Source organism: Numenius arquata, chromosome 5 (assembly GCF_964106895.1).
Source record: "Numenius arquata chromosome 5, bNumArq3.hap1.1, whole genome shotgun sequence".
Taxonomy (NCBI): domain Eukaryota; kingdom Metazoa; phylum Chordata; class Aves; order Charadriiformes; family Scolopacidae; genus Numenius; species Numenius arquata.
In genome coordinates this window covers 30,058,356-30,085,892 of record NC_133580.1, presented here as the reverse complement: position 1 = coordinate 30,085,892, position 27,537 = coordinate 30,058,356, and the positions used below count along the sequence as shown (strand labels likewise).

General features: G+C 37.6%; 1 protein-coding gene across 3 annotated transcripts in view; it reads right to left on the bottom strand.

Moving 5' to 3' along the window:
* Positions 1-27,537, bottom strand: part of TBCK (TBC1 domain containing kinase) — a 101,615-nt gene that overhangs the window by 16,344 nt on the left and 57,734 nt on the right. For all 3 annotated transcript variants that reach the window (XM_074147484.1, XM_074147485.1, XM_074147486.1), the window contains 2 exons: positions 16,129-16,304; positions 890-1,065 (listed from right to left, as the gene is read on the bottom strand). In XM_074147484.1, coding sequence (XP_074003585.1) covers positions 890-1,065; positions 16,129-16,304 — 352 coding nt within the window. The remainder of the gene's footprint in view (positions 1-889; positions 1,066-16,128; positions 16,305-27,537) is intronic.

Below are 27,537 nucleotides of genomic sequence, written 5' to 3'. Positions count from 1 at the left end.
CATAGCAAGCTAAGAGTACACCTACTGCAAAACCAACTATCTACGTTGCTTTTGCTATTATGAAAGGATAACACTTAAATACTGAAAAAAATTATACAAACCAATCACAAGTATATTCCCAAATACTCAGTACAGCGCTGAGTTACCTCTAATAAAATCTTGTTGTTAGTCCCACTTTTAGACAGATGTTGACAAAGATGTGTGTTCCTTGCGAAGCACATCTGTAATAAGACCAAAACCCAAACTAACCCAGCCCCGTAACTACACTATTTATGCAAAACAAAAAAAATACTCCGCATGCAAAGAACCACGTATTTGAAAAAGAACAAACAAATAAGGTGTAGACAGGGTAGCAACCCTGTTAAAAATATAGCTTCAAGATACCTTTAATACTTTTGATTATCAGCTAACTAGAGGAAATAAGTTAAGGCAGCCATATGGCTGCATTGCTTGACAGTAGTAAGAAGGCACTCAATTTTTGCTGAGGTATTGGCAAAGCACGAGCTATCAACTCTTCCCTGTCCCTCTTCCACTTAACTGGAAAGCCTCACACCCTTCCAAAATATTGTTCGTATTAAACGGGGAAGGTCTGCTGACAACAGTTGTCAAAAAAAAAAAAAAAGTATTATTAAGGCATTCATGATACTGGTACAAAGTGGTTTCGCTAGATCCACAGCTTAAAAAGGGAAAGCAAAAACACATTTGTCTTCCTCTCTGCAAAGCAGGCCTCTCCATGACAAAAAAAAATTGCCTTTGGTCCTTCCAGTGTACCTCCTGCCACGTCCTTTTCCATTATTTACCATTCTAACATCTCACTGCTTGCAGACAGTGAGGAAGTAATTGGTATAAGCATGATTTGGCAAGGTCGGCACTCAAATTTGAAGGATACTCTTCGCTGTTACGAATGTCCACCACCAGCAGCTTTGGCTTGCTAGGCTTCGTTTTCTTTACAGGTGTTTTGGAATGACTAGGTCCTGTCAACTCACACAAATCAATCAGATCTTCTGCTGAAATTCGTGGTGACACCTCTGCCTTCAGGTCATCCAACTTGATGGAATCCCTAGACTTTAAAAGAAGAAAATTAATATTAGAGGTGATAGTATTAGAGACATGGAGTTCTTTGAAACTTCTATTTATTTGACAAACTCAAAGTGTAATAACCCTGTCAGAGAGAAATAGATCTTTTCCTTAAAACTCTGAACTAGTCCAAGTTAAACCATCCATATAGAAAAGCTCCGAAGCAGTGCCAAATGCCTATCTGCCAATTATAGCCCTATTTTCTGTTGAAGTTGTTAAAAAAATAAAACTGTTTGACAATCTGTGCAAACTATTTTAGTTTGTGATTTGTTAATGAATTATTCACTGTGGCTGAAGGGGTTAAAAAACTCACAGAATGTCTCTCAGCATCAGAAATTAAGTAAATTGGCTAGAAAGCACACTCTGAAAAGCTTCATGCTTAGAGCGGGAAAGAAGGGTAGCAGGACTTGAGGACTTGGCACAGAAACTGCAGGGATGCCTCTGTAAGATACAGAGCTATCTAAACACCAGGTGTTACCCCAGTCCAAAGTCTAGGCACAAATCGGGACACCAGAAATTTAAGAAATAGTCCTGTATTATAAACCAGAATATTTGTTCCTTAGTTTGGGGGACAGGGAAACTGGGGGATGGAACAGATGACGATACAACACATACCACCACACACCTGGTAGCACTCAAGCAACTAGTTTGATAATACTTAAATTGTTTTTCACAAGAAAGCCTTCATTGTGAATTATCTCAGAAATATTCCTAAGCGCTAGCATTTCTTCACTTTATATTCTTAAAAGCTCATGCATATCTAAATTAAGCAAAAAAATTTTTAACCTTATTTTTGTGGGTTTGTTTTTTTTTGTTGTTGTTGCCATTGCCTCAATGTAAAAAAATCACAGGTAAATTTTAAAGCAGCTTCTTTTCATTATGCTTTAATCCAGCAGATACAGAGTTAACAGGTTAGTTACATATGCAAAAAAACCCCAACCATTATAGTACTCAACTTACTCCAAGAGTTATATACATCAAAGATACACCTATGGAGCTTAGTCATCTTACAACCAAACTAGCTTGGCTCGTGCAACTGTTGTGCTCCTGTTGAGCATGAGGTCAAATAGAGGCAGAAGTTGTTTATAACTAAGTCCACAGCTGTTTCTAGTGAGTTATTCTGGCTTGTCAGGAGATGGGAAAAAACAGAATAACTAGGATTTGTTACAGGGAGCATCTTTTGAAAGATCTTCAGACTGTTCTGACCACCTATATTAATGAAACAGGCAACCAATTCACCATGAAGATTTGCTTGTGCACTCTGCAGTCGTGCAGAACATGGGCACAGGCATACAGAGACAGACTAGAGAAAATGGAAAAATAAACAGAAAGAACAAATAGAACATTATCACGTATTTCCTTTGAGAATTAATCTATACAGTGCAATCAAAATATAGGTCTTTCTATGAGTATCACAGTAGCAAATTTTCTGCTTTGAAAAAATACTCTGTCATCTTGTTTTACATTGCAGTGATCACAGTGATTCACAACACCATGCACCTACAGACCATGAAAAAAATTCAAGAGAACAGAAGTAATATACTAAAGGAAACGGAGGTGTTACTACTTAGTATTAGCCAAACTGACCGTTAGCTCTAGCTTTTGTTTCAGTTTCTAAACACACTAATTTCTCATTTAATTTGAGAACTATTCCAAGTTTAGAGAAGATCCTAGAGAGAACAGAGAGGTATACAAATATTTGAGTTATATCCTAGAAAAAGAGTTTTTAGACAGTCCTTCTGCTGTCAGAAATACCTGTGCTGTAAAGCAGGTTATCAAAAAGCACTCAAAATTACAAATAAAATTTGTAATTGTACTTCAGTTAATAAGCCCACCGAACTACCTTTTCCATTGTATATGACAGTATTCAAAAACAACTTACAAATTGCTAGTCTCGGCAAGTAATTTTCTCCCAAGTTCAGAATAATAGAGGTCACGATGCTTTATAACCAGAAAAATGCTTGTTTTTCTGGATAATGTATTATTTGTTTCAACAGAATAGTCAATACTCCACAGAGACCTGTTTCCATAACAGTAACAGTGTGAAGGAGGACATAGCCAACTCCCAGTTGCTGTCTAAAGCCACGTCCCTGTTGAGTAGCTGGATTTCCCCAAGAGGAGTCCAAGGAAATGGACTGCATCAAAGCAGAGGAGAAGGAGGAAGAACAAAGTCAAACTCTCCTGACAAATTCCAGACTTGCCAAATGAATTCAGCAGTCCCTGTCTAGGGCAATCACAGCACACACAAGCTTGCAACATCCAAGAAAGGTAGCAACGTAGAAAGAAGAGTGACTGAGACAGCTTAATTTGCCTGATGACTAGAACTGAGACATCCCTACACCCTCCTCAGGAGAAAGTTTATGCAGCAACACCAAGGAGGGAAGGGAAGCAAGTCCAGTGCAAAAAGAATTCAGTCCTTGAAGCAGGGTCAGATGATTACAGGTAACAATAAACACTCCGGTAGCAAAGCCAGGCATTATACATGTGGACTGTGCCAGTGAAGCTGGCTGAGATGACCTGAGTGAAGTCTTCTGGAGAAACATTTACATTATGATACACTCTAATTACCCAACCACTTCCTACTTTTATTTATACAACTCTTGTCTAATTCAGCAGGTGGGATGAATGCCTCACGAAAGCATACAAGTTTAAGAGGAAAGCATGAAGGCTACACCAGAAAACAAATCAGTCAAAATCCACCTAAACTGATATAAGACCATTTTCCCCTTATCTAGAAGTATAAAGCCACAAGAAGTGCTCCACAGATAGACACTCTCTGTTCTGTGAATAGATTTTAATAACCAGGACAAGCATTTTTTTTTTTTCCTTTATCCGGGTTGAAAATAAGGAGAAACACATTCAGCTGTGAATTTTACAACCATCTTTGCTTTGCTTTGATGCAGTATGTCTGTATCTGCTTCAATGGTATATCTAGTCATACAGTATCTCTATATAGACTTTGAACAAAGCTGCAACCTTGCAGGAAATAGAATTGTTGAATCAATTCTTTCTTATAACAACTATTTTATCAGACTATTTTATTTCCTTCAAATTTCAAGCACAGCGCCAGAGTGTAGTTAAAAGTCCAGTCACACACTTGTGTAGTGCTCCAACAGCCCAGTCAATATACTCACGGTTTTAGAGGTTGTGTAAGAAATTGTACACTGGTTACAGCACTGAAGTTGGGAACTGTGTTCATATACAGAGATGAACTGCCTGTCATTACTTAGAAAAGGTAAGAATTACCAGAAAGATACACACACATTTTCACACAAGTCTACATGTGCTAAGATACTGAGCTCACTACTTAAGTTGGTTTGCCTGTTTTCCCGCAAAGGAAAGAGACTTATTTTAACATATCCTAACTTCAAGCATGACTCGTGCTTTAGACTAGTCTGCTATAAGAAGTTCATCAGGGAAGACTGCTTAATCAGCAGGCTGGTAACAGGAAAAAAAGCACTTAAGCTAACGTCTGAGGTCTACTTGCCTCCCAGAAGTTTCTCTGACAACACCCTAAACTCTTTACTTTCAAAGTACTTATTCTTCTCACCCCATTAATTTTCAAATAGACCTGGGAATTGCTAAGCCATATGCATTTACTGCTCTTAATAAGAAAAAATAGGCATTAAGAATTTATTTTTTTTTTTTTTTATTTTTTTTTTTTAATATTAGGAACTAAAGCTGCTAAGCATCCTCAAATTACAAGTCAAGCTTTATAAAGATTAAAGCACTCCAGAACACGCAGCTGGCACAATCATAGCTCCTATCTATTTTTCCATTAGCCTGTAATCTCTTACAGGCACTTCATCCTGTCCATAAATGAAGATATACATTTCTTTTTTTTGAGAAAATAAGCAAGTATCTTTAGTTCTACTGAACCTGAACTTAACAGTCCCATCTGATAAACACAGGCGCTATAAAGCAACTTTTTATCCATGGAAAGGATGGCTCTATCTGAGTAGAAGCAGGGTTTCCCCACTTTTGTGTTTGAAGTCGGCAAAACTTACTGCAGCAGATGTAATACAGGAGGAATTTCAGTCTGACAGTCAGTATAATTAAAATCCAGGTTCCAGGCAAAATAATCTATTCAAAGTATTGAAGTCCTTCATATAGAAACATGCTTCATGGTAGATGTCATTCCATATTTTTGGAACATAATGTTTTGGTTTTGAAATGCATGTATATCTATGAATAAGATGACAAAAGCACTTTTTAAACTAGCTTAGAAGAGAATCGTTTTAAGAGATTTCTGAAGAATTGCTCAAACAGAGAAAGAGACAAAAGCAGATTCACACAGCAACCACAAACCAATGCAACTCTGAATCAAGGGTCACGCTAGTTTGCAACAAAGACATTGCTGTTTGTGCTTGTTTTTACTTTAGACAACCATAACGGAAGAAAGACACCGTACTTTTTATGGTGATTTCAACCTAAATATAATACTCAATGTCATGGTGTCATCACATCAGCTTCGGGACAAATATGTTCATATAGAGCAGCACTATTTTGTACCAATTAAAATACAGCAGTCAGATGAAAACAACGGTAGAAAATAAAAGGGAGAATAAGCAAGAACAGGATGCTTCAGGACAGATTTATAGGCAAAGCCACTATTACCGTGTTTTTATCAAAAAAGCAGTTTTCATGACAGGCATAGTTTTCAGGAAGTATCTGAAAACAAGACCAAATAAGAACACTGGATTTTTGCTGCATCATCTAAAAGGACTTTGATGACTGAAACCAGTCATTACCAGTGTGTTTGCACTTAGTATTTTCCATGCAAATGTTTTTGTTTATATTCTTCGTAATTAAGTAGATGAAGACCATACTTAATCCCCTAGGAGTATTGTCCTTTGCATGTTTATTTTTGGTGGGGTGTTTTTGTTTGTTTGTTTTTAAATAAATAGAATGACTCCCATTGCTCCCTTGAATTCTGATGGCCTGATAAGCGAAAAGTACTTAGCTCCTGTACCAACAGAGAAAGAATGATGCTAAAATCCATGGTTACTGACAGAAAGAGGGCCACAAAGCAGGGAAGTTTCTGATCATCATAAATAAATAAAAAGAAATACATGACTTGACACACTCCCTAATCCGCTCCCCCTTGCCCCCCCGTCATTTTTTATGACCATTATTAGCAAAGCATCATACAAAAAGGTTTCAATGTTTTTTGATGTCCAATCAGGACTACTTATAAAGGAGAGCAATCAAACTTTCAGATTTTAAGATCTGTTTTCTAAAATTTTTCAAACACTTGAGAGCCACTGTTCTCTACATAACCTTTCTAGGAAACTCATTCTCACATTTCAGATTCAGTGTTCCCTTGCCATCATATTCTGCTCCTCATATTTCCAAGTCAAGGCATTGGTGCCTGCCTTCTCTGTGCTTCCTATCTCCCTCTACTACCTATTTCTTTAGTTTGCTCCATTTCATTTTGCATGTATATTTTGCAAGCTATACTCTTCCACCTCCTCTTCTACCCCAACTCCCCCACAAAGAGCCCACACCTTAAGGAGTGCGCAAACAGCAACTTTTAGCCAACTGTCATTCATAAATATCCTCCAAATGTCTTCATACACCACTGTAGGCAATCTACAAAAATGTGAGCGAGCCCTGCGTGCCAACGTAGCTCATTATTAAGGAAACCTCTGTCTCCCTGGAATAAAATAATTGAGTAACATACGTTATCCCTGGATAACCTAATTGAATAAGCTGAGTCAGCAGAGCAGAAAGACAAGTTATTCCCTGTGTGCAGCTTGGCAGACATGCTGCAAAGTCTCATTACTTATTGCCTCTGACATGATAAAACAGGTAAACACTTCTCATCATTGCAAGGAGCCATTTTAAAAATACAAAGCTGAGCCATAATCCAGTCATGTCTGAAAATACCCACAAAATGCTTTAACACGAAATAAAACTTGAAGCAAGAGCAGGAGCAAGGATGATCTTGCAAGCTTTCCCTGCTTTCCACTAGTGTCTCTTTTTAACTCTTGATAGATGCTCTCTCCTTGATAAGAAATTGTATTACTTTGAGAAAAAAATACTACAGAAACTTAAGAGTCCAAACTCTGGGAGTTTCCCTCACTCTCTTTAAAAACAAAACCAACAGGAATTTAATATCATATCTCAATGCAAACTGCAAACAGAAGAGGAATTTCCTTTCCCTCACAATATGATCACGTATGTCACTCGGTGTCAGAGACCTTAGAGTTAGACAATCCACCTTTTTTCAGGATTCAACTGTAGTTCCTATTTATCCATGATTCCTGTTTTCTGAACTGGCATTAACAATGGCAGCACAGCTCTGGGGTGTTTTCAGTTATTTACCACTATGAAGCCTGCCAAAGAGCAAAACATACTGTTAAGGCTCTACCTTAACTGGTGACTATTAAGAGGAGTGCTGAATTTGAGCAATTGTCAAAAAGTTTCAAAATATGTTTAACCAGACAGTTATGCTGTAAGCTGTATGTGGTTTTTACATCAATCTCCTTGGATTTCTGTACCACTCTGCTCATTTTAGAAATCTGGGCCAAAGCTTTGGCAACATATACATAAGTCACCATTTTAGCATCAACAGAAACATTTCTGCCCATCAACCTCAGCTGTGTTCACTCACGTTTGCCGGACGGGCTCTGTGACTAACTTTTGCTGCAGGTTCAACTTTGCAATCAGGATGCACTCTTCCTTCTAGTTATGCTATCACAGATATTTGAAAATCAGATTTTCCACCGCTAACTATGGCACATGAGAAAATATATATACATAGCTGTAACAATTTTACTAGTATGATGTTGACACGATCACATAGGCCAACAACCAATTTGTACTAGTCTATCAACTGCAAGAAAGTAGCAACAGCACCAGGCAAGAAGGCTGCGTTCAGAAAAGTCTTTTTCATCCTCTCACTGCACTTCATAATAAAGTTAGATCATAATGACACCACATCCTGACTCAACTGAGAAAACGCACAGCACTTAGCCTGCCCTGAGGCATTAAGAAAGGGATGTGATAGAATTCTGGATTCGATGTTAACTTAAGGTGGGCTCCTTTAGAGACCTATATAGAGAAGAAGAATAGGGCAGGATGGAGGACTGAGGAGTAGAGGAAAAATACACCTTAGGCCTTTGTGAGAAACAAATATCTCTGACATAATCTCCCTTCCCCATGTCATGAAAAATCATTGTTATTACATTTTCTCAATAGCACTGTTACACAGCACTGTGCTCTAGACATAACTCTCACAGCAGCAATATAAAGGCATACACAGGAGCTACTGCGTGCTGGAATTAGAGCTGCTGTGAGAGGCAGGAGGTAGCTATGTCTGCGCACCTGAGCGTATTTGTGTGTGAGATAAACCACTAAGATCCTCAAGTCTACTTCTCTTCCAGAACTTGACTTCGAAAAATTTCTCCCAAACCCCGTTGCCTTCTAACACTATAAGCACACACATAAAAAAATGTAATACCAAGTGGACCATTTCTCTTCGCAGTATGTACCTGTGCTTATCAGAAGCTGAACAAAGCATCAAGCTTTTTAGATTCATGCTGGTCTTAAAGCATATTTTTAGCACTCAGTGGGTTATTCTGAGTATTACTTCTCACCTAAGTAACATGCACACTGCACTGCTTTTTCATTGTCCTTTTTTAGGCAGATGGCACTATTTTTTTGACAAGATATGGATTATTTAACAAAGTATGAAATAAAACTGACACCCAGGAAACCACGGCAAGTATTTGTATTGGTTACCAAAAAGATTTATTTCCACTATAGTCTTCCCTTTCAAAGAGGGCCAGAGTCAGTGCTAAAACACGTGAAAACAAACAAGGTGGCAACCATGTCACCAGCCAGCCAGACAGCTTGCAATTCAGGACCACTACAGCCTGAACTTGTGCTCTCTCCTCAGGAGCCTGTGAGCCCATCATCCTATACATTTCTCAGGGGAAGATTCTAAAGCATCCCTCACAAAATGTTAACCGTACATGATACTGTCAGTGACCCAATAAATAATTACCACTGAAATTATTAAAACACTGAGGTGTGTAAATGTTTTCTAACGTTCTCTATACCTTGGATGTGCATTAAAAAAAAAAAAAAAGGAATAAAAGAAAAAAAAAAATAAAGAGGAGTTTGGAAAATAGATTACTGCTACTACTCTTCAGTGACACTGAGCAAATTCCTCCTTGCTAAAACTTCGTTATAATATAAGGCTTTGCTGCAGCTGTACTTACGGAAAGAAACACAACACCAAGCTTTCAAGAATGGAACATTACCAGCTCACGTACCACTACTAATCACTAATTTACCCACTAATAATCAGTGAGTAAAACTGGCATCAATCAATGCAGATGGAAAACGCACAGGTGAAGAAACACAGTGGCACTTGGCAGAGCTCAGATGCGGATTGCCAGCTGCAGCTGAGTATTGAGTACAGCCGGGCAGATGTAACACTGGTCAGAGAGACTTGAGAAATTCTGGTTTTCTTTCATTTTTCATTTCAATATCCCAATAATTTACTTTGGCAAGGACTGACCTCAGACTACATCACCAGTGCTACCATATGCATTTCAGACGTGTCTTCTCACAGGATACACTCCACAGGGGCTAAGACTAGGCATTGATCGGAAAAACAGAGTGGGCTCAAATCTGAGCTATTTAACAGCTGTGGCAAACTGGACTGGACTGTTCTGTTCTATTTACTACTTTATTATAGGCCTGATCCTTCCTTTATCTATTAAACAGCTCATTTGCCAATAACTTCCACACCTTAAAGGGTGGTGACGACAGCTGCCATATTCCTTATTCTGTCATACAGTGGCTGCTGCTTATGATTTTTTAAAGTAAATTTCTCCTACCCACCAATACGGCAAAACTGAAAGAAAGAGGAAAACGAAACTCCTAATGTTTAATTGATCAAAGGCTATCAAACCCAGAACCTGATTTTAAAACAATTTCCAAATAAGGAAAAAAAACCCCAAACCCCACATTCCCACAAGATGCAGAGAGAGAACTGGCTAGATTTTGTTTTTTTTTAATTAATTTTACAGGTATCCGTCCCCCTCAGCTCACTTGTTAATCAGTGATGGAATCCCAATTGTGGGAGGCCAAAAAGGTCAAATACATCCAGCTTTCAACTTCAAAGTGGGTGTAATTGCAAAGGCTTGTGAGGAAGGACTAGATGGACAATCAGTGAATCTAGAACCTGAGCCTAAGGCTGCAGCAAAGTGTGCTCTGGCTGCCCCGACTGCCCCATTTACATTCACAGCAGACAAACATGTCCCAGGGAGACTCAGAAATCAAGTCTGTACAAAGTATGTTCACAATCCTTAAATATAATCTAAGTGAGTGTCTAACAAGCTATTAGAGTCTCATCTAAATAATATTTAGATTATTATAAACATATTCCTTTAATTCTGCCTCAACTAAAAAAAACACAGCACATTTGTTCTAATGAGTTTACATTCAATTAAAATAATTGCTATTTATAGTACGACTTAAAAACCAACCACAACATTCATTAGAGACTCTTAGATTAACATTTAACATCAGTTATTTCCTAAGCCAATATATTCCTTGTTTTATCTACTCTGGTCATTGATTTAATGCCTTATCTTCTACCAGAAAAAGTCCTAAAACATAATAAAATACATTTGTATTTTTAAAACCAAGTAAAGCAAGTGCTAAAAAAGGCTTCCTTCAGCTTATTTAATCTGCAGAACCGAAGCACTGAAAGCAGAGGTTTCCTTACACTCCCCAGTTTGGTTGCTAGCTGCCTGGCTTATGAGTTACCAAAAAAAGCTTTGAAAAGCTAACAAACACACAGATAAAGTTTTGAAGCTTTCAACAACTCCTAGAAATATTTGCCAGAGTGTGATGAGTTTATTATGTCTAATTAAACAGTGAATTGTTTATTCACTCACAGGAGAGCGACATAAAATGTGTATTGTAACCAACTCATCCCCAAAATTACAAATAAACTCCAGCTTCTCACCCAAACTGTTGGCAGCTACAATCAGAAAACCAGAAGCATCAAGGGCACATGCAAAGTTAATTAGAAATGCTAACTCAGATCTTGATGAGTTAATGCTTTGCACAACACGAACTAAAGACAAATTTGAGGAACGGCTTTCTGTTGAGTGGTAGAACAATGAAAGAAGAAAATAAAACCAAGTTCCCTATAAGAAACCTGAAATGGGTCAAGGTAGTCAGAAGACCCCTGAGGCAGAATATACATAACAGCTGTTATGAACAGCACGGGCATTGCACCATTGCACTTGGACACTTCCTAGCTCATAACACTGAAACAGAAATGTTGGTATACACTAATCATCATGCTTCTTTTAGAAGAATAGATGGACTTTACACAGTAGTTATTCAACAGCTTAGTATAAACCTAGCCAACACATTTTATATGGACAAATATATCCTAAGTGCACCTGAGTGCTGGTGTATTTATTGCAAATAGGTCTGAATTCCCACCTGTAAGAAGTCTGTCACACAGGCTATCCTTGATTATCTGCAAAGAAAAGTTGCCATCAGGAAACTTTGCTTATAATATTATTGATAAAAACAAGTGGTTTTCATGTTTGTACTGTTTCATCAAGCCATTAAGTCACCTTCCTGCTTAAGAATTTCTTCTACTTCATCAAAAACTGAACTGGACCGGTGGCATTTCAATCAATGCAAGGATGGATAATCATCTGGTAGACTTTTCTCAAGTTGAATGCTTTCATTCCCCAACGTTCATCAAGAATTCCCACCCTTGAGAATAGGATGGGCAGTAGAAGACCAAGATGAAGGCACAACTGCATCAGCCTTGGGATTTCTGTAAGCCCACCTGCGACACCTGAGCAGATATTCATGAAGATAAAGAAACTGCATCATTCTTTTATTTAAAAGTATACAGGTAGCTGGTGAGAGTTTACATCTACCATGTCTATAATAAAGGAGATACAGGCCATGCAGAAAACTGTTATGTGACAAGTGTTATTTGTATCTGTGACTCCTGGACATTCAAGAAAAACACTTTGGGAGTTTCCAGGGAAAGAAGGTAAGTTTCATGAAGAGTAAGAAAAAAAATAAATCAGTGTACTGTTCAGGAAAAAATTACACACAAATTTGAGTAGACTGCTACTAAAATTCAGTAGTGAATTTAAAGGTTTTTTTTCATTCTTATTTTTGACATTTTATCTTTCTCAAAATAAACATGCAAAACCACTTAAGATGTACAATCATTCTCCCTGAAACTATTTCCTCCTTGAGATTTTATCTCAGTAGAAATATTCTTACTGGCTGAAAGACTAAAAGATTAAGCAACACAAAAGTCCAGGAGGGAAGAGAGCACCCAAGCCTATTTATGAAGTTGCAAATAGATGCTACTAAAATGAAAACTAAGCAACGCTAGCGATAAAAAAGTCAAAACAGTTTTGGTTTACTTGCTGAAGATTTAGGAAGAAAAAGTCCTCACCCAGGGGCAAATACTACTCATGTTATTATTAACCAAAGCGCCATAACATGCAGATACACACAAATATTTGAGTAGCCAATAAAAAGCACTTAAGAAACAAACTGAAGCAGCTTCGAAGGAAAATACAAATATAGGAGTAGGAGACAGCTGGTGTTTAGAATTAAATAGACTAAACACTTAATGTTTCAAGAAGTCATAAATTACCTTCAGAAGCAAACCCACAGCTTTGTTTACAAAGGAATTGTTTCCTACCTTCCCCACCCTCAAATACAGGGGTAACCCACAAATACAAAACTGGAGATACAAATGTAGTGCAAAGTGCTTGTCCAAATAGTGACCAACTAAGTAGGGGGGAAACAGCAAAGTAACTTTTAAGAGTTAGACTGACCAGCAAAGACACAACTGTGGTTTAGAAAATCCATTACAGGCTTCTGTGTGTACTAAAGATTGAACTCAGATTCCACTGCTTTCAAGTAGAAAAAAGTTTCCCCGTGGCAGCAAACACCGGTAGAGTACATGTCTGAAGAATAGATAGATAGCTCCAGGATTAAGGGTAAATTAAAACACAAAACACCCCACAAAAACCCCACACCACTTTTAGGTGTAAATAGTGTATTTCACTAGTAATTTCAAATTCTTTTAGCAAATGTTGCTCAAACCCCTGAGAAGCGTCATCATTCAATTGTCAAAGATGAATATCCAGAAGTGCAGAACTGGTCACAAGTGAGAGCGAGCTTATTAGTGACTTAATGTGACTCCTGACAGAACCATGACATAGAATCATAGAATTGTCTAGATTGGAAGGGAACTTTCAGATCATCAAGTCCAACCATCAACCTAACACTGACAAAACCATCACTAAACTATGTCCCTAAGTACCACATCTACACGTCTTTTAAATACCTCCAGGGACGGTGATTCCATCACTTCCCTGGGCAACCTGTTCCAACGCTTGACAAACCTTTTAGTGAAGAAATTTTTCCTAACGCCCAATCTAAACCTCCCCTGGCACAACTTGAGGCCATTTCCTCTTGTCCTATTGCTTGTTACTCAGGAGAAGAGACCGACCCCCAACTCTCTACAACCTCCTTTCAGGTAGCTGTAGTGAGTGATAAGGTCTCCCCCTCAGCCTCCTTTTCTCCAGGCTAAACAACCCAAGCTCCCTCAGCTGCTGCTCATAAGACTTGTGCCTTAGATCCCTCACCAGCTTTGTTGCCCTTCTCTGGACTCGCTCCAGAATCTCCATGTCTTTCCTGTAGCAAAGGGCCCAAAACATACTTAGCTTGTGTATATCTGTCTCAAAACCTGACACACAAAACTACAGCATATGAGAGCAAACACATTTGTAGACTATAACTTATGAATCAGCTTCCTTGTCATTCAGGTGTCCATGAGATTAGTTTCTTCTTTGCTACAGAAAAACCCTGAATATGTTCACCTGTTTCTGCATAAATCACATAGTGCTGCTCCATATGATGAGCTAAAAAAACCCACCCCACCCTACAGCAGTACTCAAAAGATCCAATACGCTTGAGCTTCAAAAGAAGTGAAATCATCAGTTACACTGCAGTAAATGAAAAGTTCTTTGCTGCTAAGTAGAAACAAGCAGAAATGAAAGAGAAGGCAATGGAAGTTACGGTATTTATATTTCTTCTCTATAAAATACCAAAAACATTAGCTTAATTTCTTAGAAATTGCGGAACGGATGACCCTAGTTACTGGCACTATAAACAAACAAAACTGCTGGTATGAAAATAAAATTACTATCAGGAAAAAAAAAATACTCAAAAATTTTATCAGGAAAAGGAAGAACACTGAAAGAAACTTTGCTTGACCCAAAATAATGGCTTTTTATCTCTGCTACAAATATAAATCTTTGTTCTATTTACCAGTTCAGTAGACTATTGGTGCTTTCTCCCATCTCCCTCTTTGCTATTTCCAAGTCCCTTCGCTCTTGCTTGGGCACAGAAAGGCACAAGCACATCTTTAGGACAGAGAAGCTTGTCTTTTTACTTTCTTGTCATCACAACACTAAAAAAAAGCTAGCACATACAGAAACATTTTCACTGTTACCACTGTCAGGTTGTCAAGAGAGACTGCGTAATCTCTTTCCTTGGAAGTTTTGATGACCTGACGGAACAAAGCCCGGGGCAACCACAACTGAATTCAGTGTTGGGCCTGTTTTCTGCAGGAATTTGTACCAGATGACTTCCTAAGGTCCTATCTGAATTACTCTATGAATGTGCAGCCCTTAGCTGCTTCAGAAAGTCTCTCTACATATCTCTAGAACAGCACAGCAGCAGCAGTGTTGGCTACAATTCCTGGATGACAACAACCAGTATTCTCTTGTCATTTCATTTTTCTTCCCAATTGCCTTCTACATCCACCTATTATTTCTTAAATCCTGTAAGCTCTTTGGAATTTCCTTCTGCTCTGCATTTGCATGTCTAGCACCTGGACTCCTGGATTTGTGGCTAAGGCTTCCAGAGAATATAGCAATACAAATAAAATCAAAACTAAAGTAGAAAACAAGAAAATAACTGAATATCAAATTCAGGTTTAAGGACTCCTTCAAAAGATACACTTGAGTGACAATGCACTTAATTTCCTAGTAGTTAGGAAAAACAGATGGAAGACTGAAACCTAATGCAATTGACCAAATAGATATGGCAGGTCTTTATATTCTTCCCCTATTATTATAATGCACTCATGAATGAATTCTGATTGTAGGAGAATGTAGAAGGAAAAGAAAACAAACCAAAAGCGTTTAATTTTTAAGAAACTGACTAGATTTATGCTGTTGAGAGGATGGAAAGGAAGAACTTCAAATCACCATTCTTTAGATGATGTATTTGACAAGAGAAACAACCATCAGATTTTACTGGAGAGAGAAGGGAGAAATATTTTTACTAAGCTATCTATTTAATATAGATATACTCTTAGGCACTATTTATTCTTTGCCAAGACAAACACAGGCGTAACTCACATACTACATCTCAAAATAACTTGAGCCATACTACTAACCTGACATGCCAAGATAGAAAAAACAGTCAGAGCTTCCTGCATCACTTTCCCGTTACCTATTTCTCACTGGCAAACTGTTCTTTATACTATTTTTCTCCTACGATAAAGACTCTTTGTAGTTATTCCGTTGAGTCATGGACATTGGTCTGTTGTGGTAACAAACACCACAGAACCAAAGGAGCAGGAGCTGGGAGAGGCAGAAATCCGGCACAAGAAGAAATAATTTTATTGGCATGTACATCAAAGAAGCTGAAGTTCAAAGCAGTAAGGTTTAAAAAAAAACAACCCCCAACCTTTCAGTTAATTCTTATTCACTACATTGGATTCTTCATCAAAATTAATAATATGGCATAGGCTCTAACACTGCTCCAGCGACAAGCAAATCAGAACTTTTCACGAATGTGTCAAGCCCCTGTGCTTGGAAGTGACAACATGAATGGCAGTAACTGAGATTTGGTTGGTATTTTCTTCCCATCTAAATTTTAAAGAGAAAAAAACATCTGGGGCAGGAAAAACATGCAATCTGAACAACTCTTCCCCCCACCAATTCCCAAATCACTTACTAGGTCACTTCGAGGAGCTTCCTGATAGTCTGCTGAAAAGCAGGACATTGAACTTCTTGTACCGTTGCTCTCACTGGCTTGGCGTGGAGGCTGTGCGTATTGCCTGTATGTAGCACTCTTTGGGGTCCAGCGAAACAGGTTGATTGACTCACGAACACAACGCTCAATGTCAATCTCTGACCAGGGATTTAAAGAAAACAAACAAAAAAAAGCAATCATGAAAAATCAGTAAAGCCAATTAACCTAGCTATGACATTGCTAAATATACATATACCATTTCTACCTATATATATACACCCATCTATACCTCTGTCTCGTGTCTCTCTACCCCATTAAAAGGCACATAGTTTTCAAAAACATTTTTCCACTCAAAAAAAAATTTAGAAATTTATTAAGAAAAACTAGCAAAGGCATTTTAATCATTAATTTTATCCCTAGTTATATACAGAAATACAGCAAGCTGTTTAACAGAAGCGTAACAGAACTTTAACCAATGCAAAGCCAGGAATAGAATTGAAGCCTAGTCATTGTAAGGCATTTTCATTAAATGTTTTTGCAAGTCAAGACTATTGACTCTTAATTGTAAGTACTTGCAGTACATCAAAAAAAATACTTCATGCAGTGTATGGACAATGGGATTTTTGGATAGACCAAGTGTCTTATTTGTCAGTTCAGTTGTCGAATTTTGGGCAGCTCACCATTTTGACAAAGCTACATGTTGACTGTTTGATGGAAAAACAGGAGTTCTCAACACCAATTTGTGCTTGATGGAAAACACAATGGATTTGTTTTAGAACTTTAAAAAAAAACAAGTCCAAAACCTAACCAGACATTCACAGTGAAACATTCTGACTGAAGGAGTGAAGTGCTGTGTGTGACAAAATACAATTCAACTTGGGAGGAAAGCAGACACCCATCAAATGGGAAGCATCCTAAAACAAGCTCTGGTCAAATAAAAATTACCAAAGCATAATGAAAAACATATGCAAAAGGAAAAAAAAAAAGTGAACCTATTACAAATACCATTTTTGCAACACTAAGCATCTGCATGTATCTGTCTTCTAACACGATGTAACATAAAAAACATTTACTTTTCTACCACTATAAAAAGACTGGTTAGTTTTGCATCTCCTGTCCGCAGTCTCATGAAAAGAAAAATTATTCTAACTTGCCTTTTATGACAAGCCTAGTGTATTGCGTCATACAAACAACAGGTATATTAGCCCTTCTTTCTTGTGTCTGTCCCAAGCATCTTGGATGATTCATTACAGCACTCACAATTTAGGAGACTGAAGCATAAGCCTCTATGAAGAAACCAGAGGCACTGTAGCCAAGTGTTATCTGTATCTCTCAAACAGATTTGATGCATTGCCATCAATCAGGGAATTGCTCCAGAAACCTCAGTCATTTAGCAGGGTGGTGAGCAACAGAAGCTGAAATTGAGGATTGGGGCAGAATATTCCAGTTGGATGAGATTATTTGCTTTGTTTAAAATCTGAATGAATGATGTGATCTATTAATCTCCCATTCAAAAAGCTGTCTGTATTCAGGTAGGATACAACCTGAAGCATATGCTTTAATTCCACTGAAGACAACATGCTTATGTGCTATCTTGCTTCTGAAATTCTGAAAAATCTGAGGCTAAAGCTGTCATTTATGTAATTTTAACACTAGCTCTAAAACCTTTTTTATGGATGTGTAAGTAAATCACAATTTTCCTTAACCATATGAGGTTCTTTAGGTACTTGGGACAATACTTGCCAGAGATAAATGGAGAACGTCGTATCTCAACAGTAACTAACAAATTTTCATTCTGTGATGAAAATAGATTAGATTTTTCATTTTGAATATATTGTAATAGAAGGTTGTTATTTAGTGTCATTCCCAAGGAAAATCCATGCAACTGGAACATTTACACAATTTCTAAATTCAGGTTAAGACAAGAGATGCCTTTCACTGGTTATTATTCCTAGAGGAATAATTCCATGCACTCTGAAGCATGGGCAATACAGTCACACTTTCTCTACGTTTCTGAAGACTCATTTGATTTATAAGAAGTTGAGAATTTCAGTTCAAGACTGTAACATATTTATGGTTTTTGGTTTTTCTGTCAAGGGACTACTGTAACTGTGTCTGAGACCTGTCTCCTGAGATTCTTAGCTAAGCAAATGTTAGCAGTAATTTTGTAATAAGTGAGATGAAAGCAAAATTTAGCCAGTAAAAAAAAATGTTTATCTGAACAAGAATAATTAATAGCATGAGAAACATTTGGTTGTGAGGGCATAAGCAGCCTATAAATATCTGAAATTGAAAACAGAAAATTGGGGGAAGGAACAGGAATGCTATGCACAGTAGAAAGTTATGAAAAAGCTGAAAGCAGAAATTGAGATTGACAGAGTTAAGCCCTGAAACAGACTGTCAAAACTGTTTCCTAGAAACAAGCTCTGTAATTCCAAAAGGAATCCATTTAGAGAAGGCGAAAATGCAGCAATGGGTTTCCCTAAAAACTACAACCAGTTCTCACACATCAGGGTGTAAGTAAAAACTTTAGGAGTCTGTTGTTCTGTGATTCTTAGTTGTTTGGTTTCTCATTTCTTCTAAGCAGCCTTTCAGGGGGACAGTGTCCATGCCTCAAAATAAAATTCCATGGAACAAGAGGGAATTTAAAATGGTTTGGGAGGGAGACGGTCAAAAGCTTAACACCAATTTACAATCTGCTGATTAACTGATCTGCTTCTAAATAATGCAAAATAAAAATAGAACAAGGAGATCATGGTTTCTGCAAATAATAATAAAAAAAATAATAAAAAAATTACATATGTATGCACATAGGCACGTGTATGCATACATCTGGGAATGGTCAACATTTATGATCCAGAAGGGTGGTAGTGAAAAATTTACTCGCATTCTTTTTTTTAAAAAAACAATTAGTTTCAGGATACTGGAGTTTAAGACAACATTAAACTGGTGTAAATATTTACAGAACATTTATTAGTCACATTGCATGAACAAGCGTCACAGCTGAGTAACCTTCAAGCCCATCTTCACCCTTTGCTTGAAATTTCGGTTTAAGAAAAATCACTTCCCGTCAGTAACTAAAATGCAATGCAATCCTTTCCAGCCTTGCTGGATAAGATCTTTTCTCTTCCTTTTGGCTAATAAGTAAGGGTCCGCTGCGCTACTTCAATTACAATTTCTTCCCATGCCCTTTCAAATATACGACGAATGAGTCAGTCTCCAATTAAACGTCCATCTTTTGTTATCGCACCAAGACTTTGCATTCACACAGTATTAATCCCACTTGTACTCTTCCTGCTCCCAAGTAACTGTGTTACAAGCCAGAAAACATTAAAGCCTACACATTATTAAAAACATACTGTTGGTAAGTCAGAAGTGCAAATATAACAAGCCAGTGCCTAGATTCTTGAACAGGACTATGAACAAAGAGAGTACCTCTCCAGGATGCCAGACTACTTGTCATGTGCAAATAACTTAGAAGAACATCCTTCTGAGAACAAGCTCTGCACAATTCTCAAGAAGCAAAGCAAGAAGCGAACAGAAGAAACATTTAGAAAGGACAGGGAGGGTCTGCTCACTCATGTACATATAACATTTCTGTGCTCTTCAAGGTCCCAGCACTGGGGTGCTCTGTAGTTTAAAAAGCGTGTGCCTTCTGTTTTTACTCATGCAAATTATTTTGCTGGAAAATCAGTAACGAAAACATGCTGACCTAACACGGTGTCATTAACTGTGAATTGTGCTTAATTTTGAACATAATATAAATACCATAAAAATAAGTTCTTGTTATAAAATTTAGTATGTCTTCAAGCAGTCTGGTTTTCAAAATGTGTGGAGCACCTGCATTTCAAAAAAGTCAAAGCTGGCACCCAAGTACCCAGGAAGTAAAAATCACGAGTTTCATTTTAAAACATTGGTTTTAGGAGTTCTGGCTCAACAGAGCTCAAGTATTTCAAAGTCAAGCAGCAATTGAGCATTACAGGAAACAATTCTATGGCACCAGCTAATTACTCCATTACTCAGTATCAAAAGACTCATCCTGAGATTTCTAAATATGCAAATAATACAGGAATTGAAAAAGGCAAGGGGTGGGGAAGTAAACAAAGAGCGATCCAACAGTCATATCCTGGCTTTGCCATGGCCCCATCCCAATATTAAGCCTACTGAAATATTCTGCTCCTCTTCTGAACTAAACTTCCCGGTTGCTCTAAGATGTTACTCACTTTGCTCTGTTCATGTTAAATTATCGCTCCCTACCAACTTGTTGCCTCCCCCTGTCAACAGCTTCAACTGAAAAGGATGGCTCAGCCTGGCGCAGCTTTTTAAGCTACATATATTTAGTGTTTATTGTTATAGATACAGGAGAGAAGTAGACCGCTTGGATGCTAAAAAGAAAGCACCAGTATAAAAGCAATACACCTGTGACAAAAGCACACAGAATTTTTTATTTTTACACCAAAACTGGATGTTCACAGCAAGTGAAAGCAAGCAATTGAGAAAAACATAACACGAATGGTTCTTTCTTAATGAATATGTACACAGACCAAGTCTTTGTGTGCAGTTAATCAATTCCAGAGCCCTTTCCTTGGGTAACAGGACACCAGTTATGAAATCTGGCCAAAATAAACTGCTTCTGCATTTTGGAAACAGCCCAGAATTATGGGCTTGGTTTGACCTCTCCATCACAAGCAATTTATTGCTACTCTGCCAGGCATCATCAGCTTTCACCACACAGCCACATAAATAGGCCAGAAAACCTCTGTGCTATAAAAGTGGAGAAGCTGAATAGGTCAGTCAGTTCAAACTCATGATTCCTGCTCTCAGAAGAAATAGAGGTGAAAGGCCATAAACCTTTTTTTTTTTCTGATGACATACAGGAAGATACACTAAACCTAGATAATTAAAAGGACAACTCTAGGAAGAGAAATGACATTTCTAGCCAACACCTCTGTATCTATTACTGCTAGACGGTTACTATAAACAAAAAGGTCAATGCAAAAATTATTATTTTTATAGAATTTATTTCCTCCATTACAGGATAGTTGTGTTATTTCATTGTTTTGTGGATAGTAATTCGCTCTTACTTACAAACATCAGCATCCCTTTCAGTACATCTTGGGACAAAATTTTGTTAATTTTAAAACTCTCCAGCTAATACGATAGAAATCTTTGTTGTTCTTCCTACATGGATGCAAGGTATGCATCTCTCAAGAGCTGCTGGGAGGACAAGTGCTGTCAACCAAGGAGTCATCATATTTTTTAGGTAATACAACAGGTGCACAGAAGTTGCACTCAGCTAGAAAAATGCTTGGATGCAGAAGCAAAGGAACAAAGTATAGTACTGTGTTTTCAGACAGATTGCGTGTTGCACAGCTGTAATAAGGATCAATAACTTCAATGCTGCATTGACAGACTACCTTGTCTGACAGCACATCACTCTACAATTCTTTCAGAATCTTGGAATAATAATAAAAAAAAATAATCTCTAGACAGTTCTCCACAGTCAACATTGTTTGCTATCTCTGGACAATATTGCCATTTGCAGTGTACATGTGACAGTTTTTGATACCTTCTTGCTGTTGGAAAGGTAAGACAACAATTTAAAGTACTCTTGAGCCTGAATGCTCACAAGCAGCGGTTGGTGTATAAAAAATTAAATGGTCCTGGTACTTGCTTGGTGAAAGCACATCAACCATCTGCATCAAGGTTCAGAAACACTGGGAAAAGATAGATTTTCAGTTTTATGTAATGAAATGACATTCAGTGTCCAAAGAGCAGAAAAAGAACTTGTTGGTCTCTTGTCTTCATCCATAAAAGAGATGTTTGAGAACTGAAAATTAGGAATGTATCAAGATAAAGAGTTATGTAATGGAGAGTATTATGAAGATAATAATTCAAGTAGAAGTGACATATCTATGTGAGATACTGACATATCTCACTTCTGCTAAGACCAACAGCAGGTACGTTTCCAGCCTGTGTATAAAGAAGAGAAGCTGAGAGGAGAGTTATGGAGAGTACAGCTATTACACTAGCCGTGGTTATGCAGTCATCTGGACCCATTCATGTAACACTTACCAAAGTAACGAGCAATAGAGAGAAACAGTAGTAAACACTGTGAGTTATTCCCTGAGACATTAGACTGCATAAAGGACAAACATGAATCCTTTTCTTACTCGTGAGTGTAAAAACAGCTGACTCAGCAGTTTAGTGAAAAGGTTTCATAAAGAATGAAAAGAAACCAGCATCACTTTCAACATCACATTTCCAGCATTCCAGCACGGAAATGTGATGTTGTCCCACACTGATAAAGATGAGCATGGAAGAGACAGAATGATGAATGACTGTACGAAGAGCAAAGGTCTACTGTAAGTGAACCACCAAATGCCACATGCTATGTCTTACAGAGAAAGAAGACCCAAATAGGTTACATAAAGACCGCAATATTGGCTAAGCTCTGACAGGAAAGCGTTTTAAACAGTTTTATGAGGTGCGTCAGGGCTGTTTAGCAGCTGATACTTTTACAAACGAAGAAAATGTTAAAGACATCTGGACCAGCTCTAACATCAAATTAGGATACTGGCCAATGACAGAAGGACAGGAATTCACACTGTATAATGGAAATAGTCAGATGGAGGCTACTATGCAAAAAATGAGAGACACAAAAGAATGAGGGAGATACAAAAGAATAAAGCAGATCAGCAGAAGAACGAACCTTACTTCATAGCTAGATGATAATTATGTACAGAAGACGCATAAGAGGACAAGTTTACAAAGCTGCAGAGATCAGCTCAGAGGAGAAACTTGTTAGAAATACATGGAGATGAGGAACTTGTGCCACCAACACAACATCCAACTACATTCAATTTTTGAATGAAAAAAAATTTGTTTGGCTTTTCTATGTTGGATGGTTTGTTAACACCTTTTAAAACCTGACTCAACAGATATTTGGCAATCTCAAATTCTACTGAAACTTACCTCCTTTATCCTAAACCTGTGCTTCACAGAAGTAATATGCAAATACGGAAGCTCAGTATGCATTAGTAAAGATCATGCTAAGTTTCTAGCTGGGTGGTAGGTATCAGTCACTTCAGCTGTTTCCCAGACATAACAGCTATAAAATTGTAAAAAACCTCCAAAATCAGAAACTCCAACCAGACCAAGTGCTTATAAAACTTATTAATTTCTAAAGAGTCATTAAGTAGAAGACCTTTGTATTAGCATAGGTCTCCTCTTGTTGGCCTTTGGGACATTTTGAAGGAAATAATATAAAGTAACTTAAAATTCCTGTTTTTGAAATAAGACAAAAATTCAAGTAATATTGCAAAGGACTACCTGTTGCCATGATAAAAGGATCAAAGGCTCTAATTTGACCTGTCGGTTCCTAGACCAATAATGTGAAAATTCTGGGTAAAGATTAATATAGGTAAGATATTTTGATCTGCCTAAAGTATATTCTGAACCATGTAACACCCACAAACTACCAAAGAGCACGAAACATATTATTCAAGTCTAAAATGGTATTAATTTCCCACAAATACAGCAACTGTAAACAGGAAGGATAATAACCATCTTGCTTATGTACCCGTGCTTAAAACTGCTCTCGTTTCTAAAAAAATGCTCTTGTCATTTGGTAATACAGTAGATAACTTACTGAGATGAACTTTCAGTGTTTACCATTAGCCAAGTGTACGTTAGTGTTACACAGCACAAAACTAGTAGCTTGGAGTATCTAATATCACGGCAACCTTGTCAATATACATTTCTAAATGATTTAAAGCTTGCTGCATAATTAACCTACTCAGAAGTCAAGGAAATAAGTTCCCCTAATCTGTGAAAAAGCTTTCTAACAGCCCCCATTTAAATTTACACATGAAAGTATTCAAGCAGCACATTCCTAAATATCATATTTTTATAACAAAAAAACCCAACCCCAAAATGACCATCTTTAAGATATTGTTAAATTTGTGTCATTTCAGGGTTACATTCCCATCAGACAGGTTTGTGGTTTATAGTCTATCAGCTTACATGATTGCCGAATTTGTTTCCTTAGAAGCATGCTATGCTGGTGAGGAAAAAAAAGAAGTCGTTGTTCTTGGGTGGGTTTTTTTAAGCATAAGGATTGAAGAAACAGCAAGAGATTGTCTAGCTCCTTGCCTTGTTCTGAAGCCAAATGATACGTGACTAGCCTATCCCCTACAGATGCTTGTTTAGACTTTTTAAATTTTTGCAGTGACAGAGGTTTCACCTGACACACCCCTGATGGGTACTTAGCCCATTTATCACTGTTTTCAGAATACAGACAACATTCTTCACATACAATGCGAGCTTCAGTGCTACCAATCCAGTTCTGAGTTTTATTCTAAGCTTGCAAAATCAACAAAGTCTTAGCTTTAGGTACAAACCCTGCTCTAGTTCTCCATGTTCACTTTTGGTCATTCTATCAATTTCTACTGAACTCCAGCTCTTAGTATATTAAGAACAAAGTCTTTTGGACAGACAGATTCAAATGCCTCATGCAGGTGTATAAGGGCAAGAGTTTAAGTTCTTTGAATATGGCAAAGTAAATCAAAGGGAACTCACAGCTATCCTAAAGTATGAGACTGCTGAGAATTCACTTAGACCTTGTTTCTCAGTCCTTATTTTGGCAGAAAGATTTTTCTAGCTCTCAGTCTACTCTGCCATCCCAATTCCATATTTAAGTAGTTACATGTATCTCTCAACAACACTGGATGGACACCCCCCCAAAACATATCTACAATCATAAAGAGAGATGTGCTGCTAATGTTAATTTTAATCAAGGAATTTTAACACTACGGTATTTGTGCAGCTCATTTTGAAATCCTCCTCAATTAACAAGCAGAGAACTAAAGATTATTGGTAAGATCATTTATACCCATACAGGCAAACACACACATTCACCATAACAAAGATGTAGACAGATATCCAATTAGGCACCTTGCTCTGTCAGCAACATTCTCTGCAACTGTAAAAGGAGAAAAAAAATACCTGGTGCACACTCTTGCTTTCTAAGCACTAGTCTAATCCTGAATCAGTTGTTATGCTCATAATTTTCATGAAACAAAAAAAAAAAAAGAAAATTTTTCTGAGACACCTTTGTAAAGAGAAAAAAATAATAATTCACCACATCCAGAAGCAAGCTTAGGTAAGAGTGGCCTGAATTTTAGCTTTCCATCCCTAGAAGTGCTAGCATGTTTGACAGTCTACCTTCCTGTAATTTGATTATATTTCAGGGTAAGAGTGTACAAAAATTCTACATGACTAATAGGTGGATTATTCTATTCTCTGAAGTCCCCTTTTGCTATGAAGAGTACGTACAGGCTCTACCCAGAAACAGGAGGCATAAGCTGCACATCAGACCGATTTTAAGACATGCACTAGGAAAGTTCTACTGATGAACTCACTTTTCACCCTTTTTATGAAATACCATCTCTTGAAACACAGTCCTTTGCTAAAGAATATATATTTGATTTTCTTATGCCATTGACAACTACAGACTAGGAAGCACAAATATGAATAAAAAAGGGGGGTGGGTATTTTTTTCCTTAGTGTGTCACCCACCAGAGCATTTCTCTTTAGTCTCAAGAAGGCAGAATCTATAAATAGAACTGCGTCTTGTTCATGTCACTGCAAGTGGAAAACGTGAATAATTAGAGAATTCACAGCTTCAGGTAAAATGACATCAATCTTACAGAATTTGACACTGCTGAACAGCCCTGGTGAGCAGGTGTGTACAACAAATTGCTTTGCTTCTGTACCAAAGCCAGCTCCCAACCCACAGCTGGCTGTAGGCCATTAAAAAAGAGGGGAAAAAAAAAAAAAAAGAAAAGAAAGAAAAAAAGCAGCAAAACAAGCAAAAAGCCACTTACAAGCAGCTATGCACAGGTTTTGCTTCATAAATGCCATTATTTCGCAACAATAAATCTTCAGGAATTGCATTGTAAAATACATCCACCACTTGCATCTAAAAAAGCCACCTAACATAGCAAAGATGAGGAATGTTTTCAGAAAAAGATGTTTTCATAAATATCAGTCTGATCTACATCTTTCAAGAAAAGAAAACGTGATTTCCTTCTGTACTTCTGATCTCTTTTGATATTTGTGATCTAATTTTTTTGTTATAGCACCATTATCATGCGCATCATGTGACAGAGACCAAATTGCCATTTTTCTTCAGATATACTGTCATTTGAAAAAGCAGTCCGGCTTCACTAACCCCACAAAAATCACCTTGCTGTGTCAACTTCCATGGGGGACAACAGTTTTGAACTTGGGCAAGCCACAACAAAGCCACGTGTCAAAATTTCATAGCTGAAGTTAGTAAAAAAGTATCCTTTTAAAAGAACTATTACGACATCTGTTCCTCAGAGCCTTCATCTAAGCAATAGGGCATTTTCAAAGCTGCGTGATAGTCAAACCCTAATCAAAACAGTGGTTTTTTGTTTTTCCAAACTTTCTTTGTTTTTCCACTGCTCACTGGCACACAGAAGACCCTTCTGTCTCTCAATCTCTTCAAAGTTGGTGTTTTGATCTCAGAGTTTACATTTTTATTCAAAAAGTGGTGAAACAAATGGGAACAGGCACCAAAACACCCACAAACTCAGCGTGGGCTTGGTGATCAACTGCCATTTTGTTCCTCCTAGCAAATCTTAGTTAACTAAATGCTGAACCACCAGAAATTCTGGCACAATAAAAGCGTATGAATCACAGATGTGGGCAGCCAAAGGATTTTCAGGCCGAAAAACAATGGAAAGTAAAATAGTAGCTACCTAGGGTCGGATATGTATCTAAAGTAGAGGTCTCTGATGTGCATCTAACTACTGCTGTCAGCAGAAACACATCGTTCAACACTGCACCATGCAATCTTAGTGTAGAATTTCCACTATTTTTAAATCTTTAGTCCATTTCTGAGCTGGATGTAATCCTTCCAAGCACTTATATGGCTTTGACCATCATGGAATTCAGCATTTTGGTACATCACTATAATGGCAACAGATATAACTATTTCTCCCAAATAAGAGAAACCGTGTTCCTTGGAGAACCATTTTTGTGGTTTTAGGGATAGCTAGATCTTTGACTACATGTCGCATCCTAAAGCTACGTGCCTGTGTCTTACAAAGTAGAATCCTCTACATTTTCCACTTTAACATTTTTACTGTAGCTCCTTGTTGCACTGGATTGCTTTTCCACAGCCAGTCTTTCTGGACTTCCTATCTGAGGTTGACGTTCTTTCTTTAGAAGCACTGACTAGCCTGGAGTCAGCAAAAAGATGCTTTCACTGGCAGCCTGAGATAAGCCATTTCAGTGCATAGAAAGCTTAAAAACCCCAGGAGTTTCAGGCTCCTAGTTGAGCAACTATTTATTTTAGATTGA